Source organism: Oncorhynchus mykiss, chromosome 1, assembly GCF_057628025.1.
Source record: "Oncorhynchus mykiss isolate SJ-2025 chromosome 1, ASM5762802v1, whole genome shotgun sequence".
In the NCBI taxonomy this organism is placed as follows: Eukaryota; Metazoa; Chordata; class Actinopteri; order Salmoniformes; family Salmonidae; genus Oncorhynchus; species Oncorhynchus mykiss.
This window is the reverse complement of record NC_143022.1, coordinates 80,768,850-80,786,411: the sequence shown is the minus strand read 5'-3', so window position 1 is coordinate 80,786,411 and position 17,562 is coordinate 80,768,850. Positions and strand designations below refer to the sequence as shown.

Genomic DNA, 17,562 nt, shown 5'->3' with positions numbered 1-17,562 from the left:
AAATTTGATATGGTTGATATGGCAAATATAACATCGGCCTATGTTATTACCTGTTAACAGTTTTGTGGTAGTTAACATGTCCTAATGGTGAAAATTACGTGACCCTTGTTAACTGGCTATACAAAAAAGTTTTCAAACTTTTTCACCAAATGTTTGGATTTAGCCATAAAGGGTCATTACACACCCATTTGTCATATAGAGTGACACGGTTGGTTAATGACATGTTTACAATGTGAGGCCGCAGTCTAACATTTATTTGAAATCAAACTGAAGATAAAACTACCCTTTTCATCTCACAATAAAAAAAAAATAGGTAGACAATTTTGGACCACATTGATCTACTGTATCTATTTTTTTCACATGTTATTTCATTAGATACAAATATTTTTATTTTAAAAAATGAGACTGTATGTATTGTATTGAAATTCTTTGTTTAAACAATCAATTTACGAATTTGGCCAACAATCCAAAATGTGTGCAACAGGTGTTCCGTCTGTTCCCTGATCGAAAAAGGAACCCAACAGGAAGAACTGAGGACACCACAGGTACCGGCATCTCTGGGGCACACTCATCAACACTAAATATGAGAGGAAACCCAATTCTAACCAGAGGAATGTTAACACAACCACGCGTAAAGCATTTCCCGAAGTTTTGAATTGAAGCTAATGTTATATTTACATTTCTTTTGACATTTGTGTACCAGTTTCTAAAATGCTATATTGTGGTTTTAATCTAACACGTTCAACCTGTGATTTCAACATTAAATATGAAGATATTCAACTGCGTAAAATTACAGGACAAATCATCCGGAAACCTAGATTTGTTATAATTTGCTCACGTTAGATTAAGTTCTAGAACATGTAAATACTGCTATTTATCCGAGAAAATAAATATTACCTATAATTTTGCAGGTTGAACTAATCTTGAAATCATGAAAACTTGTTCAGATTATTGTTAATTTGTTGGCCTATATGTATTATTATTCACACAGGTTGACAGGGCATGCAATACAAAGGCCTACGCCATGTCCATGCCAATTGAGAACTGGTCTATGTGAACAGAGTCGGTCAAACTGAAGGGTTTCAGTGATTGGTTGGTTACCTGTCTCCTCAATCAGCTGCCATTCGATCCCCATACCATACACGCACTTTCAAAGCCGCATCGCTCGCGCTCACTCAATCTCCGAGTGCTATCACAAACTTTTCTCCAATCCTGGCGATTTAACGAGCTCTTTAGATATATATATTTTTTAAAAACGTTATACGTCATCTGCGAAGGTGGATCATGTAGTGTTCCAATATTTATAAAGCTCCGTGCGAACAATACATTTTGGAGGAGGAAAGAGACCTTTAAGGACGAGTTTCTCGTTGCTGTCAGCGACTTGGTTCCACGTTTAAGACAAGGTAAGGCTCTCTACACCTACTATTTCAATATTCCAGTTGTTTTCTTTGATGTTTTTGTGTTTTTCTCAAGCTACAAACACTTTTAAAATAGGCAACTTTTTTCAGTGTTACTTTCTTAGGGTTAGGAAGATACTATACGATTATTAGTCAGCATCCGCCTTACACGTCTCAAACGTTGGCCAACTGTAGGCTACTGTATTTCAATCAATGTGAGTGTATCTCCCGCTTTTGCTTGTTTTATTACAATGCACTATAAAACGCGGGACGTATGTAACCTGTACAACTATTTGGAATACTTGTGAGTTTGTCGTCATGCAAGGGGAAGTAAATTGAGGCGGAATGAAGGAGACTTCCAGTATATATAAATCAGGATCATCTTTTTCTTTCGTTTAGCCTACTTAAACCATATCTTCTGCATAATTATCAGAAACCATGCTTGTCATACAAATATGTGTCTGTTAAGATTGGAAAGTAAGTTGCATGAATAACAATTGCAACATAAAAGCGCCATTAACGTTTTGGGAAATTATTTCTCTCTACTCTGGACAGAGAAAAGAAGCACGAGTCAGACTTCACACAGTAGCACGTGGATTTTTGGAGATGTTCCTTCTGGAGCTCAATCACTTGTCAGCGCTGGTCACTGCGCTCACATCAGTGCTCTCCGCCCTGATCTTGCTTGCCGTCTCCAGGCAACTGTGGACCTTCCGGTGGACCATTACGCGGGACACAGAGAGCAAGTTGCCGCTACCCAATGGGTCCATGGGCTGGCCGCTGGTGGGAGAAACGTTCCACTGGCTCTTTCAGGTATGAGGAGTATTGTTTAGTTTTTTTTTTACAAGCGTTCCAAGATAGACTATATGTGCATGTGATGAGCTAAAGAGTTTGTTTGTGTTAAAATGTGCAAAGAAACAGCACACAACTTATGAAAACATTACATCTCAGTTCAGTATACTGTATACTGAATATAATGCGTCCATGGTACTATACTTGTGTGGACTTGATGAGCGTGTGTAATTCATTCTTGCGGTGAAAAACAGACGCTTTCACTTCAATTCCACACCGCGCTCCTGTAGGAATGCATCCCGCTTCCAGACTGGGCGTAAACTAGGAGGCACGGGGTAGAGCCTTAAGGCCATGGGTAGAACGCGCCCTCTTTATACACATGAACTGAACACCTCCTTTACCGCTTTTGTGTGTGTTTGTGTTTTACGACAGGGGTCCAACTTCCACATCTCCAGGAGAGAGAAGCATGGCAACGTTTTTAAAACTCACCTTTTAGGAAAGCCTGTTATCCGGGTGACTGGTGCCGAAAACATCCGTAAAATCTTGCTTGGAGAACACAACTTGGTTTGCACGCAGTGGCCTCAGAGTACCCGTATTATCCTGGGACCCGACACCCTGGTCAACTCTATTGGAGATTTGCACAAGAAGAAGAGAAAAGTAAGGATGAAATAAAGATGAGTAAAAACCCGCAGGGGACATAACTTGGTGAGGCATGATCATCTTCCAGGCCTGTTACTCGCCAGGGAGGCAAATCAAGGCAATAAAATATGCACATAATTCCCTGCTGTTGTTATTGAGTTATTATAGGTAATAACTAGAGAAGTATCGGGATGATTAATTGTGTCTCAAGTATTATTCAATTGTTGTCTGGAGTACCTTGTAGCCTACCAGGTGATACATTTTTATTATGCTTTCCTTTCCTTTAAGATCTTGGCAAAAGTCTTTAGCCGCGGGGCCTTGGAGACTTACCTACCTCGCTTGCAAGATGTTGTCAAGTCTGAAATTGCAAAGTGGTGCTCAGAGCCTGGCCCAGTGAATGTTTACGTCTCAGCCAAGTCTCTCACATTTCGCATTGCTGTCAGAGTCTTGTTGGGACTGAAGATGGAGGAAAAACGCATAGTTTACCTGTCTAAGATCTTTGAGCAACTCATGAACAACCTCTTCTCACTACCAATTGACGCACCTATGAGTGGACTCCGCAAAGTGAGTAAGCCTACAGCCAACAATGTTATAATGCTGTAAAATTATTTGCATATTTATTTTATGTTTTAATCATTGTAGAAATGATAGTCCTGAGAAATGATAACCCTGAAATTATAATACGTTAATTTATGATTAATATCTTTACATGTTTAAAAAACAAAACTATTGTAGCCTAATTCATATTGTATGGTGTGGCATGATAACAAAACTATTTTGCTAACTTGCATTGGTACATCACATTAACTCTCAATATGTTATTAGAATGGAAAAGAGTAAATATAATATATTTTCAAGCACTGAATGGAAATGTCCCATCAAGGCAGCTAAAAATCCATTAGACGCCATGCTGATGTCTGTTTTCTTCTCAGGGAATAGAAGCCCGGGAAATCCTACATGCGTGCATGGAGAAAATCATAGAGGAGAAAATGCAGAAACAACAGTCTGAGGAGTACTATGATGCTTTCGATTACATGTTGATCAGTGCCAAGGAAAATGGAAATGAACTCAGCATGCAGGAGTTGAAGGTAAATAATTGTATTTTTCTGTTTAACCATTCTGTTTTCTTTGGTCATATGCATATACAATCCCACATTTGCAATTGTATAGTCAAACTTATTTGGAGGTTTATAGCCTACTAAGGTGAATGGACCATTTATTTACTTTGGACGACCAAAACAAATGTCCAATATTATAGCTTAAATTAAATGTTAATTGTGTTCTGTTTCTGGTGTCTAGGAAACCGCGGTGGAGTTAATATTTGCTGCTCACTCAACTACAGCCAGTGCCTCCACTTCGCTTATTCTTCAACTCCTGCGGCACCCCGCTGTGGTGGAGAAAGCCCAGATGGAGCTGGAGTCCGAGGGTCTCGGCTACGAAGCACATAGCGCCCACAGATGCTCCGGCAAAGAAAATGGTCTGAAAGGTCCTCTTGCGGCGGAACATGAGGAACATCGGCCTCTAGACGCAGAGGACACCCTGTTGATGAATGGGAACGGGACTGTTAATTGCGCACTGGATGAAGAAGAAGAAGCACGGTGTTCTCGGTCTCATATTCCTTGTTTAACTTTGGAGAAACTGAGTCAGCTACGTTACATTGAATGTGTCGTCAAGGAGGTCCTGCGGTTTCTCCCGCCAGTGTCTGGAGGATACAGGACGGTGCTACGAACATTCGAATTGAACGTAAGTATATAATTACGCGCGCTTTTTACACACTACGGAAGCGCACTACACTCTTTAAAAAAGGGTTATGGAAAGAAACAAAAAGGTTCCCTTTTGTAGAGTTATTTGATCAGAACCCCAGGGGTTATTCTTCACTGAACCATTGGGTTGCATTCAGGGTTATATTTGGAGTAAATTTCGGTTCTATATACAACCTTTAGTAGTGTTATATATGAAGCATATGAACACTTTTTGGTTCTATCCAGAAGCTTTTTTTCTAAGAGTGTATTGAAGCTGATCTTAGATCAACCCCATGACCAGGCCACACCGCATCATACTTTAGATTTACTGTGATGTCGGGCAATTAGTCCCTCAACTGGCTAGAACATAAAACATTATTCGAAAGCAGATACAATGCGATGTCAGTATTTTTTTTAAGTAATTGAGCGAGTTTTCAATACACCATGATGCGTGCAGCGCTCAAGTGCATCTCCCAATCATTGCTCCATATAAAGTGACCAAGAGATTCACATAGGCTTTTATTTGAAATGAGGGATATAGTGAACTGAGGACCCTAGGGTAAAAGTATAAATAACTTTGAAACCGTCTGGATATCCAATGCCCGATGGTGGATACGATTAGATATATTCTAGTCGGATTATGAAAACTGTATTCATACTGATTAATAATTAATTTACAGTTGATAAGATTCATATTGATGTTTAGGGTCCATGTGATATGTTGTGAGATACAGATGATGCTGAATATGCCTTAACATATAAACTGTAACTTAACTGTAAAGCGGTTAGATAGCAACCTTGTCCTTGTAAATATTGTATTGAAGTTTAATTTTTGTTTTGTCTCTCTACTTCCAAGGGCTACCAGATTCCTAAAGGATGGAGTGTAATGTACAGTATCCGGGACACCCATGAGACAGCTGCAGTGTTCCAGAGACCGGAGATCTTCGACCCAGACCGCTTCGGGCCGGAGCGTGACGAGAGCAAGACTGGGCGCTTCAATTACATTCCATTTGGTGGCGGAATAAGGAGTTGCGTCGGAAAGGAACTTGCCCAAATGATACTAAAAACCCTGGCAGTTGAGGTGATTGGCACGTGCAAATGGACACTCGCCACGGAAACATTCCCCAAGATGCAGACGGTGCCAATAGTCCACCCCGTCAATGGACTGCATGTGCATTTCAATTACGCATCGCCAACTCCGATAGTTTAGAGATGTCATTGTGTTATTATTAAAAACATTAACATTAAGCTCATTAACTTTCCGCAATTGCAATATTAAGTTATTCAATTTGAATACATCAGCAAGAACCCTATGCTGTGAGAAACACGGTGGTCATTGTAGAGTGGAACCAATGCATGGTGCCAGTGGCCTGTGATGATCTGCTTATCGCCAAGATCGCCTTTTTACGCACTGGGAAAAGTGACTCCATACATTTGCTATTCTTCACGGACATCCGGGCGCCCACTTCCATAACATAGCAAATCGAAAAGTGATAGCCTATATTTCAGCACCATAATGCAATATACAATGGACGAGTAGGGCTTTCCTCTCAGAACAAACATTATTTGTGCTCAGGACTGATTACAAATATCCGTCTATAATACGAAATTGTCTTTCAGATCTTGCACTTGGTCTCCACGAAAGACTTTCAGAAATACATTCCAAATGTATGTGTTTATGTCCAGTATGTAAGTAGATTGAAATGAGATATAGGCCTACATTTATAGGCTAAATAAGTGTATGTGTGTATGAAATGAAGTAGTATTACAAATAAGCTTTATTTATAGAACACTTCGGTTAAGTCGGTGTACATATGGAATAATAATGAAGAGGCCTAGTTATTTATAATCAATGTAAAGCATAGACCGTTAAAACAAACCATAGGCTTAGAGTATCGCTAATTATTATGAATTAATCAAAATGCAATTATATAAACTTACCTAGAGAAAATAACCAATTATTATTTGTATTCTTCTTATTATTACATGTTCCATCATTATGAATAATCGTTTGTTGATTTTAAAGCATGATGGAAGCGCTGTGAAATGACCGGGTTAAGATGGAATCATGGAAGGAGATAGCACTTTTTCTCCTTTACGGAGTGTGTATATACAGTATTTGTTCTATTGATTGAATGTGTGTATTTTTGTGTAGATGTTGCTCGTATTATCTATAGAACGATGTAAAAGGTAAATTACAAAAAAAGTGTATTTCTGCCATAGAATAGGACATTTTACCATACAAAATGTGCATTTGCTGCCATCATGTTAACCACAATGTATAGATTCCCGTTCTATAAAAAGACCAATATGGACTTGTTTATAGATAAAATTGTTAAGGTTTTGATAATATGACATTTGATAAGTGTGCCAGTATTGTCACAGTATAAGCCTATACAATATATAATGAAATGTGTTGTTGTTTTTAATATGAGATGCCAAAATATAGTCAATTGTAAGCGTAGTGTATAGCCTTAGTGGTTAGTTGGGTCTGTTTTCGTTCGCCAACTCATATCATTGAATACCATAACCACAAGAACGATTTGCATATAATTTGACAGGCTCCGCCCCCGAAGATAAATGGAACCTGAAAGGTTACACCTTCAGAGTGAACTCGGATTGCAGTGTGACCCTCTAGTGAACCATTTAACTCTGCCCTATTGACCCTCAGTTTAGGTGACGCTTTGTTAACTGTGCGTTCACGAGCAGTGACCACAACACCAATGATATCTCACAACATAATTTCCACACCAAATAATTCTAGACCTATAGGTCACTATCTGACTTTCCTCCATAGACGACTGAAATTATTAATTGTAGGTAAGACACTTGATTTAAACCCTCAGACCACCCACGTTTAACAGAACTACCCCCTCCCTTCCACACACCCAACCACACACACACACACACACACTCCCGCTATCTTCCTCTCTCTCTCTCGCTCTCTCTTACCAAGTTAAAACCGACAGTGTAAAATGACCCTTCTCAAATTACCTCCAAAAAGTTTGAAATGATTCTAAATTGTAGGCTATACCCTATAGGTTAATTGAGACATTGAAAAACAATGTATGAAATCCTGACGTCAATAGGCCTATAGATTGAGATAATGTATGATTATGCACTCAATTTGATTGTCATGATTGACAGAATAGACGACTGTGAAGATGATGGCGCGATCCTAATTATGAGTGGTAAAAGGGCCCTGTAACTCGTCATTTGGTGGGCAGTGAACTTGGCGACGTTTTGGCACCAGAGTTCACACGGATGTCACGGTCCGTGTTGTAGGTCACAGGCAGGGCAACGCATAGAAATGGGACAGAGCGTCCCTGCCCCCAAATCTGTTGGAATCGCGCTGCGGTAATGGGTTTTAAACACAGGGTGCACAGAGAACGGTGATTTGGAGAGTGTTAGATGGCATCTCCATTTCAAAGTAATCTATTCATTAACAGTACACCCCGTAGAGTAAACTAAATACAAAGCATGAATCCGTTACCGCTAGAAAAATATAGGACAATACATTGATATGAATACAAAGTGAACACAGATGCAGCGCTTGTCCTAGCCTATTGACACATGTGACAAGCCTGGATGTCCCCTTCATGGACACGAGTGTCTCTCGGAAGTATAATAGGCCAAATGTTCTATTAACATAATCAAGCACGATCAGTCTCAGACTAGGGGATTCAGCTTGTAAACGAAGAACACGATATATTGGGTAACCGATGAGGTATTTTCCAAAGTAAAATGTTTGTATTCTATTGTGGGGCCGCACACCAATAAATGGTTAAACATTCGTAACAGTCCACTGTGGGCGGAGCACGGGGCGCGAGCAAAAGCAACACAATTAAACATGAACTCTGAGTGAACTAATTTGTCCGGCCCAAGGTAAGATGAGGCATGGTTGGGGGAAACGGGCGAATAAAAGCGCAGAATGGAGGGTGAGACACAACAGTCAAGTGCAACACTTGGCTACTTCCACTCCCCGTGGTCCACTCCCCGCCGTCCATCTTGCACTTGTTTCACAAGATTCTCCTAGAGATGGGGTTCGGCGCTTTATTCATAACATGTTTTTGCACTCTCGTGCTCCCACTCATTTTGATCGTGGCGGCGATGAAACTGTGGGAAATGTACGTCGTTAGTGGAAGTGATCCAACCTGTCAGAGTCCTCTTCCCCCGGGTACCATGGGACTGCCCTTCCTCGGAGAGACGCTTCAGATGGTCCTGCAGGTAACTGATGATGGAAACATCAATTGCAAACTCTGATCCTGCCTATATTTACAGTGTGCAGCAGGCTGCTGTCGATTAGTTGGGGTTATGCATCAGGCTGAAATGTCCTCACAGAAGAGTATGCTATTGAAAAAAACGAAATATTGTTTAGTAGCCTAATTCAAGCAATTTAAATATGCAATTAATAGTGTGCACCTTTTCTACACGATTTATTTTCAGAGAAGAACATTTCTAAAAATGAAACGTCAGAAATATGGATATATTTATAAGACGCATCTCTTTGGGAGTCCAACCGTGAGGATAATGGGTTCAGAACATGTGAAACAGATTCTGATGTCAGAACACAAATTGGTTGCGGCTCAGTGGCCAGCATCAGTGCGACTCATCCTCGGGTCGCACGCCCTCTCCAATGCGCACGGCGCGCTCCACAAGCGCAAGAAAAAGGTAGGCAATGTTGAGTAGCCTACAAATCTGTGTAGGCACCTCATGGTTTATACTTATAATGAAAAACACATTGTAATTTACCACGCCTTTTCCTTATAGCATACACTTAAAGCGCTCTCTCCTGTTTGCCTGCAGGCGATCATAAAAGCCTTTTCCCGGGAAGCCATGGAACAGTATATTCCTGTGATCCGGGAGGAGGTGAGATGCTCCGTGGATAACTGGCTGCAGAGCGACTCTTGCGTGCTAATGTACCCAGAGATGAAGCGCCTCATGTTCCGCATCGCAATGAGGATCCTGCTTGGCTTCGAGCCCGAGCAATCAAAGACCGACGAGCTGGAATTAGTGGAAGTGTTCGAAGAAATGATAAAGAACCTTTTCTCCCTACCAATCGATGTTCCTTTCAGCGGCTTGTATCGGGTAAGTTGCCTGTGAAATGGTAGGATTGATTGATTGAAGCAGCCCTGGAATGCGTCACATGGGGCTACAGTGTGCGCACAACATTATTGACCGATATTTTTCACCATTCCGTTTTAAGGGTCTGAGAGCGCGCAACATCATCCACTCAAAAATAGAGCAAAACATTAAAAAAAAGCTTTCCAATATTGATAACAACAACAATTATAAGGATGCGCTGCAATTATTGATTGAGGACGGTGAGAGGAAGGAGCAGCGAGTAAGCATGGAGGTAACAGATGCCTTTCATTTTCATGGTCATTTGATTCTACACACTGCCATTTACTCCATGTATGAACCATTATTTATGTATTTCCAACAGGAGATAAAAGAATCTGCCACAGAATTACTATTCGGTGGCCACGAGACGACAGCGAGCACTGCGACCTCTCTGGTGATGTTTCTCGGGCTGCATGCGAATGTCGTGCGTAAAATGCGCCATGAGCTTCAGGAGAAGGTTGGTATCACCAGAGGATGAGGCGAAGCGCGAGGTATAACTGGGCCCAAAATCTGTTTTCTCCAGCAGGTGGCGTTTTTTCGTATATTTTTCGCTCACTAAGTAAGGAATTTTTGTATGGCGGTCAATGAGTGTCGAATTTGGTTAACAAAAAATGAAATAGCTTATTTGCTATGTGTAGTTAATTTGATCGACTAGAAGTTTCGTAATGTTTAGGTTGTTATATTAGGTTGTTATAAGTGTACTAATATAGCCTAAGTAGGACACGTGACATCTCAGCAACTTTGAGAAAAAACACTTCATATTGGAGTTGTGCCTGTTGTTCACGTTCATATCTGCACTCTCATTGGCTAGACTGCTGTCCATTTTTAAAGACTTTTCTTTTCATTGTGAGAGCGCCCACTTGAGTAGCTGGGTCCGATTTTTCAAAGGGATCTTAAGGATAAGTTTATCGTTAGATGCATTTGTAGGTACATCGTTAAATCTCAGAGCTGTTTCCCACTTGAAAACGCTCGGAATCTAACGCCTACCTCAGAACACTCAGCTAGGTGCGTCATTAGATGTTTTTTTGCCCTCCGGTGTCACTTTATACACAGATCTCCGCTAAATATAGTATCACATGGTTTATCTGTCTGTGACTTCTGATAATTTAAGAACAAAGTTGACTAAAAATACGAAGTTGCCAGTGTCTTTGCAATTGATACAAACAAGCGACGTAGGCAATAACAAAATGCCTAAAATAAAACCGAGATGACTGCATTAAAATATAAATAGTAGGCTATAGGTCTATTTCAAACATATTCAAATAACATTTAATGTTCAATCAATTGAGTTCTATTTTGCAACTTCTAGGCTACTGTAGTTTAACATGCTCCCTATCTATCTTTCGATCCTATCAGTATAGACACATGCTCCAACGACGCACTTTGCGATGCATCGTTAAAATCAAATCAAATCAAATTTATTTATATAGCCCTTCGTACATCAGCTGATATCTCAAAGTGCTGTACAGAAACCCAGCCTAAAACCCCAAACAGCAAGCAATGCAGGTGTAGAAGCACGGTGGCTAGGAAAAACTCACTAGAAAGGCCAAAACCTAGGAAGAAACCTAGAGAGGAACCAGGCTATGTGGGGTGGCCAGTCCTCTTCTGGCTGTGCAGGGTGGAGATTATAACAGAACATGGCCAAGATGTTCAAATGTTCATAAATGACCAGCATGGTCGAATAATAATAAGGCAGAACAGTTGAAACTGGAGCAGCAGCACGGCCAGGTGGACTGGGGACAGCAAGGAGTCATCATGTCAGGTAGTCCTGAGGCATGGTCCTAGGGCTCAGGTCCTCCGAGAGAGAGAAAGAGAGAATTAGAGAGAGCACTCTTAAATTCACACAGGACACCGAATAGGACAGGAGAAGTACTCCAGGTATAACAAACTGACCCTAGCCCCCCGACACATGAACTACTGCAGCATAAATACTGGAGGCTGAGACAGGAGGGGTCAGGAGACACTGGCCCCATCCGAGGACACCCCCGGACAGGGCCAAAACACTCCTAAACCTAAATTCCATCGCTCTCAGGAAACTGGGCCCTGGTCAATATAATGGATGCTGGCTGGATAATCTGTGGTATCGCTATCATTTATTTATTTGATGTAATTCACCTTTATTTAACCAGGTAGGCTAGTTGAGAACATGTTCTCATTTACAACTGCGACCTGGCCAAGATATAGCAAAGCAGTTCGACACACAACAACACAGAGTTGCACATGGAATAAACAAACATACAGTCAAAAATACAGTAGAAAAAGTCTATATACAGTGTGTGCAAATGAGGTAGTATAAGGGAGGCCATGGTGGCTATATTTGTTTATCTTGCTCTTTTGCTACCCAGTATCTCTACTTGCACATTCATCTTCTGCACATCTACCATTCCAGCCTACCTGGTTAAATAAAGGTGAATTAAATCAAATAATCATAAATACAGTATGGGGATGAGGAATTTTTGACTGTATGTTTGTTTATTCCATGTGTAACTCTGTGTTGTTGTGTAATTTCAATATAGCAATTAAACACTGGAATGGTACATGTGCAGAAGATGAATGTGCAAGTAGAGATACTAGGGCGCAAAAGAGCAAGATAAATAAATACAGTATGGGGATGAGGTAGTTGGATGGGCTATTTACAGATGGGCTATGTACAGGTGCAGTGATCTGTGAGCTGCTCTGACAGCTGGTGCTTAAAGCTAGTGAGGGAGATATGAGTCTCCAGCTTCAGTGATTTTTGCAGTTCGATCCAGTCATTGGCAGCAGAGAACTGTAAGGAAAGGCGGCCAAAGGAAGAATTGTCTTTGGGGGTGACCAGTGAGATATACCTGCTGGAGCGCGTGCTACGGGTGGGTGCTGCTTTGGTGACCAGTGAGCTGAGATAAGGTGGGGCTTTACCTAGCAGAGACTTGTAGACGACCTTGGCGGCGAGTATGAAGCGAGGTCCAGCCAACGAGTGCGTACAGGTCGCAGTGGTGGGTAGTATATGGGGTTTTGGTGACAAAACGGATGGCACTTTGATAGACTGCATCCAATTTGTTGAGTAGAGTGTTGGAGGCTATTTTGTAAATGACATCGCCAAAGCCAAGGATCGGTAAGATGTTCAGTTTTACGAGGGTATGTTTGGTAGCATGAGTGAAGGATGCTTTGTTGCAAAATAGGAAGCCAATTCTAGATTTAATTTTGGATTGGAGATGCTTGATGTGAGTCTGGAAGGAGAGTTTACAGTCTAACCAGACACCTAGGTATTTGTAGTTGTCTACATATTCTAAGTCAGAACCGTCCAGAGTAGTGATGCTGGACGGGCGGGCAGGTGCGGGCAGCGATCGATTGAATAGCATGCATTTAGTTTTACTTGCATTTAAGAGCAGTTGGAGGCCACGGAAGGAGAGTTGAATGGCATTGAAGCTCGTCTGGAGATTAGTTAACACAGTGTCCAAAGAAGGGCCAGAGGTATACAGAATGGTGTCGTCTGCATAGAAGTGGATCAGAGAATCACCAGCAGCAAGAGCGACATCATTGATGTATACAGAGAAGAGAGTCTGCCCAAAAATTGAGCCCTGTGGCACCTCCATAGAGACTGCCAGAGGTCCGGACAACAGGCCCTCCGATTTGACACACTGAACTCAATCTTTGGGAATCTCAGAGAGGTTGAACAGGCTAGTAATAGGGGTTGCAACAATTTCGGCAGATAATTTTAGAAAGAGAAGGTCCAGATTGTCTAGCCCGGCTGATTTGTAGGGGTCCAATTTTTTCAGCTCTTTCAGAACATCAGCTATCTGGATTTGGGTGAAGGAGAAATGGGGGAGGCTTGGGCGAATTGCTGTGGGTGGTGCAGGGCTGTTGATTGGGGTAGGGGTAGCCAGGTGGAAAGCATGGCCAGCTGTAGAAAAATGCTTATTGAAATTCTCAATTATAGTGGGGAGCTAGCCTCAGTGCAGTGGGCAGCTGGGAGGAGGTGCTCTTATTCTCCATGGACTTTACAGTGTCCCAGAACTTTTTTGAGTTTGTGCTACAGAATGAACATTTCTGCTTGAAAAAGCTAGCCTTAGCTTTCCTAACTGCCTGTGTATATTGGTTCCTAACTTCCCTGAAAAGTTGCATATCACAGGGGCTATTCAATGCTAATGCAGAATGCCACAGGATTTTTTTGTGCTGGTCAAGGGCAGTCAGGTCTGGAGAGAACCAAGGGATATATCTGTTCCTGGTTCAACATTTTTTGAACAGGGCATGCTTATTTAAGATGGTGAGGAAGGCACTTTTAAAGAATAACCAGGCATCCTCAACTGATGGGATGAGGTCAATATCCCCTTCCAGGATACCCAGGCCAGGTCGATTAGAAAGGCCTGCTCGCTGAAGTGTTTTAGGGAGCGTTTGACAGTGATGAGGAGTGTTCATTTGACCGCAGACCCATTACGGATGCAGGCAACGAGGCAGTGATCGCTGAGATCTTGGTTGAAAACAGCAGAGGTGTATTTGGAGGGCAAGTTGGTTAAGATGATATCTATGAGGGTGCCTGTGTTTACGGATTTGGGGTTGTACCTGGTGGGTTCATTGATAATTTGTGTGAGATTGGGGGCATCAAGCTTAGATTGTAGGATGGCCGGGGTGTTAAGCATGCCCCAGTTTAGGTTACCTAGCAGCACGAGCTCTGAAGATAGATGGGGGGCAATCAATTCACATATGGTGTCCAGGGCACAGCTGGGGGCAGAGGGTGGTCTATAGCAAGCGGCAACGGTGAGAGACTTGTTTCTGGAAAGGTGGATTTTTAAAAGTAGAAGCTCGAATTGTTTGGGTATAGACCTGGATAGTTAGACATAATTCTGCAGGCTATCTCTGCAGTAGATTGCAACACCACCCCCTTTAGCAGTTCTACCTTGTCGGAAGATGTTGTAGTTAGGGATGGAAATTTCAGGGTTTTTGGTGGTCTTCCTAAGCCACGATTCAGACACGGCTAAGGCATCCGGGTTGACAGAGTGTGCTAAAGCAGTGAATAAAACAAACTTAGGGAGGAGACTTCTAATGTTAACATGCATGAAACCAAGGCTACAGGTAACTGCCAAAATAAAGGAAACAATTGAGTAAATGAGGGACATAATATATTGAAAGCAGTTGCTTCTACACATGTGTGGCTCCTGAATTAATTAAACAATTAACATCCCATCATGCTTAGGGTCATGTATAAAAATGCTGGGCAGGCCATTATTATTATTATTTTGGCATGAGTGGTCACTAAATGGTTTGATGATCATAAAAACAATGTAAACCATATGCCATGGTCTTCCCAGTCACCAGATCTCAACCCAATTGAACACCTATGGGAGATTCTGGAGTTTGCCCGAGACGGCGTTTTCCACCACCATCAACGTAACACCAAATAAAGGAATTTCTCATGTAAGAATGGTGTCATGTCCCGCCAAAAGAGTTCCAGACAATTGTAGAATCTATGCCATGGTGCATTGAAGCTGTTCTGGCTCATGCTGGCCCAACATAAGACACTTTGTGTTGTTTTTTCCTTTATTTTGGCAGTTACTTGTATTATGCATTAAAGCAACACTATACACAATAGGCTAGCATTAAAAGCACTTGATTTTTGTAGTGCCAATGACATGGCATAATATTATTTAAACATGATTTGAAACCATAAATCATTCGTTTACAACATTTTCTATGACGAGAAAAGTATAATCAATAGAAGCCCATAGTTTGTTGGTTACGATGAGATTAAGATCGGACACAAATCTCATGAAGGTATTTATAAATCATATTCTTCCAAATCTAGGGCTATATTTAATTGATTTAATTTGCTGTACACCTCACCCAGACAGTGGTTTTAATAAGAATACACTCCATGCAAGAAGCATATCCCCCTATCTCTGTGTAATTAAATAGTAATATATTTACAGCATTTGTTGGGAGCCCAATCAGAGGACAAACCCCTGAGTACTGAGTTGTTGGAGCAGTTGAAGTACACCGGCTGTGTCATTAAGGAAACTCTCCGGATCAACCCTCCTGTCCCTGGTGGCTTCCGTGTAGTACTGAAGACGTTTGAGCTTAATGTAAGTAAACTTCCGTGTAGGTCCTTAAAAGGTCCTACACGGACTCAACTCCAGCCACTTTACTAAGGGAAATTGATGTAAAAAAATGTATCACTAGCCACTTTAAACTATGCCACTTTTATGTTTACATACCCTACATTACTCATCTCATATGTATATACTGTACCCGATACCATCTACTGCATCTTGCCTATGCCGTTCTGTACCATCACTCATTCATATGTCTTTATGTACATATTCTTTATCCCTTTACACTTGTGTGTATAAGGTAGCAGTTGTGGAATTGTTAGGTTAGATTACTCATTGGTTACTACTGCATTGTCGGAACTAGAAGCACAAGCATTTCGCTACACTCGCATTAACATCTGCTAACCATGTGTATGTGACAAATTACATTTGATTTGATTTGAAGGTCCTGAAATAACATTTACACAAGAGTTTAGGCTAAAAGTTTAAAGGAGGCATAATTGATTGTCTTTTGAGAAACACAAAATGGAAACCATGTCCTGTTATAGCATATGAGTTTTTCTACAAATGTCTCACACACAATATGGCAGAAGCTCTACTATATGTATTAATATAGAGCTCGTGGTATACATAACAGGAGGCTGCTGAGGGGAGAACGGCTCATAATAATGGCCAGAATGGAGCAAATGGAATGGCATCAAACACCTGGAAACCATGTGTTAGATGTATTTGATACCATTTCACTGATTCTGCTCTAGTCATTACCACAAGCGCGTCCTCCCAAATTAAGGTGCCACCAACCTCCTGTGACATACATCAATGCCTTCAGAAACTGTATAACGATTGGAATAAAATTATTTGAAAGCATTGCCATCCTCACCCCAACCTAACATCCTATATTGTGTCTCCTCAGGGCTACCAGATTCCCAGGGGTTGGAAAATAATCTACAGCATCTGCGACACTCACGACGTGCTGGACACACTTATTAATAAGGAGGAGTTTCAGCCAGAGAGGTTTATGGACAAGTCACCAGATGACTCCTCCCGGTTCGGTTACATCCCCTTTGGGGGTGGTGCGAGGACATGTGTGGGTAAAGAGTTTGCTAAAGTTTTACTTAAGGTGTTCCTGGTCGAGGTGGTCACCAGATGCGACTGGACATTGTTGAATGGACCACCGACAATGAAAACAGGCCCAACCGTTTATCCAGTGGACAATCTGCCCACAAAATTCACCAAATGTATCCAGACCTACTGATAATGAAATATTGGCATTTATGTATTGGCATTTATGTAAATACACTAAATATTTAAGATAGACATATTGTGTATTTTTTATATTACATATATTTTGTACGACAGATATTTATGTCAACCCCAGTAGCGTTGTAAAAGCAACATTTTTAAAAGCACTTCATGTTGCACTCCAATAGTTCTGAGACAAATCATTTTATGGATATTTTGAAATACAATTGTTTTAAAGCGGTACTTTATCATTTTCATGCAACTTAACTCTGTTGTTGCATGTGGAATGTTTTCAATAAACACATGGAAAACTATTATTTTGAACAAAACTATTTCCATTTCCCAAATATTCTGACTTGGCATTGATAGAGCCCACCCACTGTGCACATTTGGTTGATGTGAATTCAATGTGAAATCATCAACACATTTCACCATGCCATTGAATTTATATTAAAAAAATGGAATTCCCTTACGTTGATGACTTTTTGCAAATCCAATCAGTTTTTCATGTTGATTCAATGTCATCATATATAGTTGTTGAAATGAAGTCGAAACAACATTGATTGAACCAGTTTTTGTCCAGTGGGAAATCTTTTCATGTCAGAT

The 17,562-nt window shown here is 41.1% G+C and overlaps 2 protein-coding genes across 2 annotated transcripts; both read left to right on the top strand.

The window, feature by feature from the left end:
• The first annotated feature begins 1,144 nt into the window (after positions 1–1,144).
• LOC110529957 (cytochrome P450 26B1-like) lies at positions 1,145–7,015 on the top strand. The gene is made up of 7 exons (XM_021612649.3): positions 1,145–1,403; positions 1,953–2,207; positions 2,619–2,843; positions 3,114–3,389; positions 3,758–3,913; positions 4,125–4,568; positions 5,424–7,015. The coding sequence occupies exons 2-7, from the start codon at positions 2,004–2,006 to the stop codon at positions 5,775–5,777; spliced, it is 1,659 nt and encodes a 552-aa protein (XP_021468324.3). The 5' UTR covers positions 1,145–1,403; positions 1,953–2,003; the 3' UTR covers positions 5,778–7,015.
• A 1,383-nt stretch (positions 7,016–8,398) lies between these two features.
• LOC110529949 (cytochrome P450 26A1-like) lies at positions 8,399–17,273 on the top strand. Its single transcript, XM_021612639.3, has 7 exons — positions 8,399–8,794; positions 9,014–9,238; positions 9,374–9,655; positions 9,774–9,923; positions 10,014–10,148; positions 15,595–15,747; positions 16,628–17,273. Exons 1-7 carry the CDS (start codon positions 8,606–8,608, stop codon positions 16,967–16,969), a joined length of 1,476 nt encoding a protein of 491 aa, XP_021468314.2. The 5' UTR covers positions 8,399–8,605; the 3' UTR covers positions 16,970–17,273.
• The last annotated feature ends 289 nt before the right edge of the window (positions 17,274–17,562 follow it).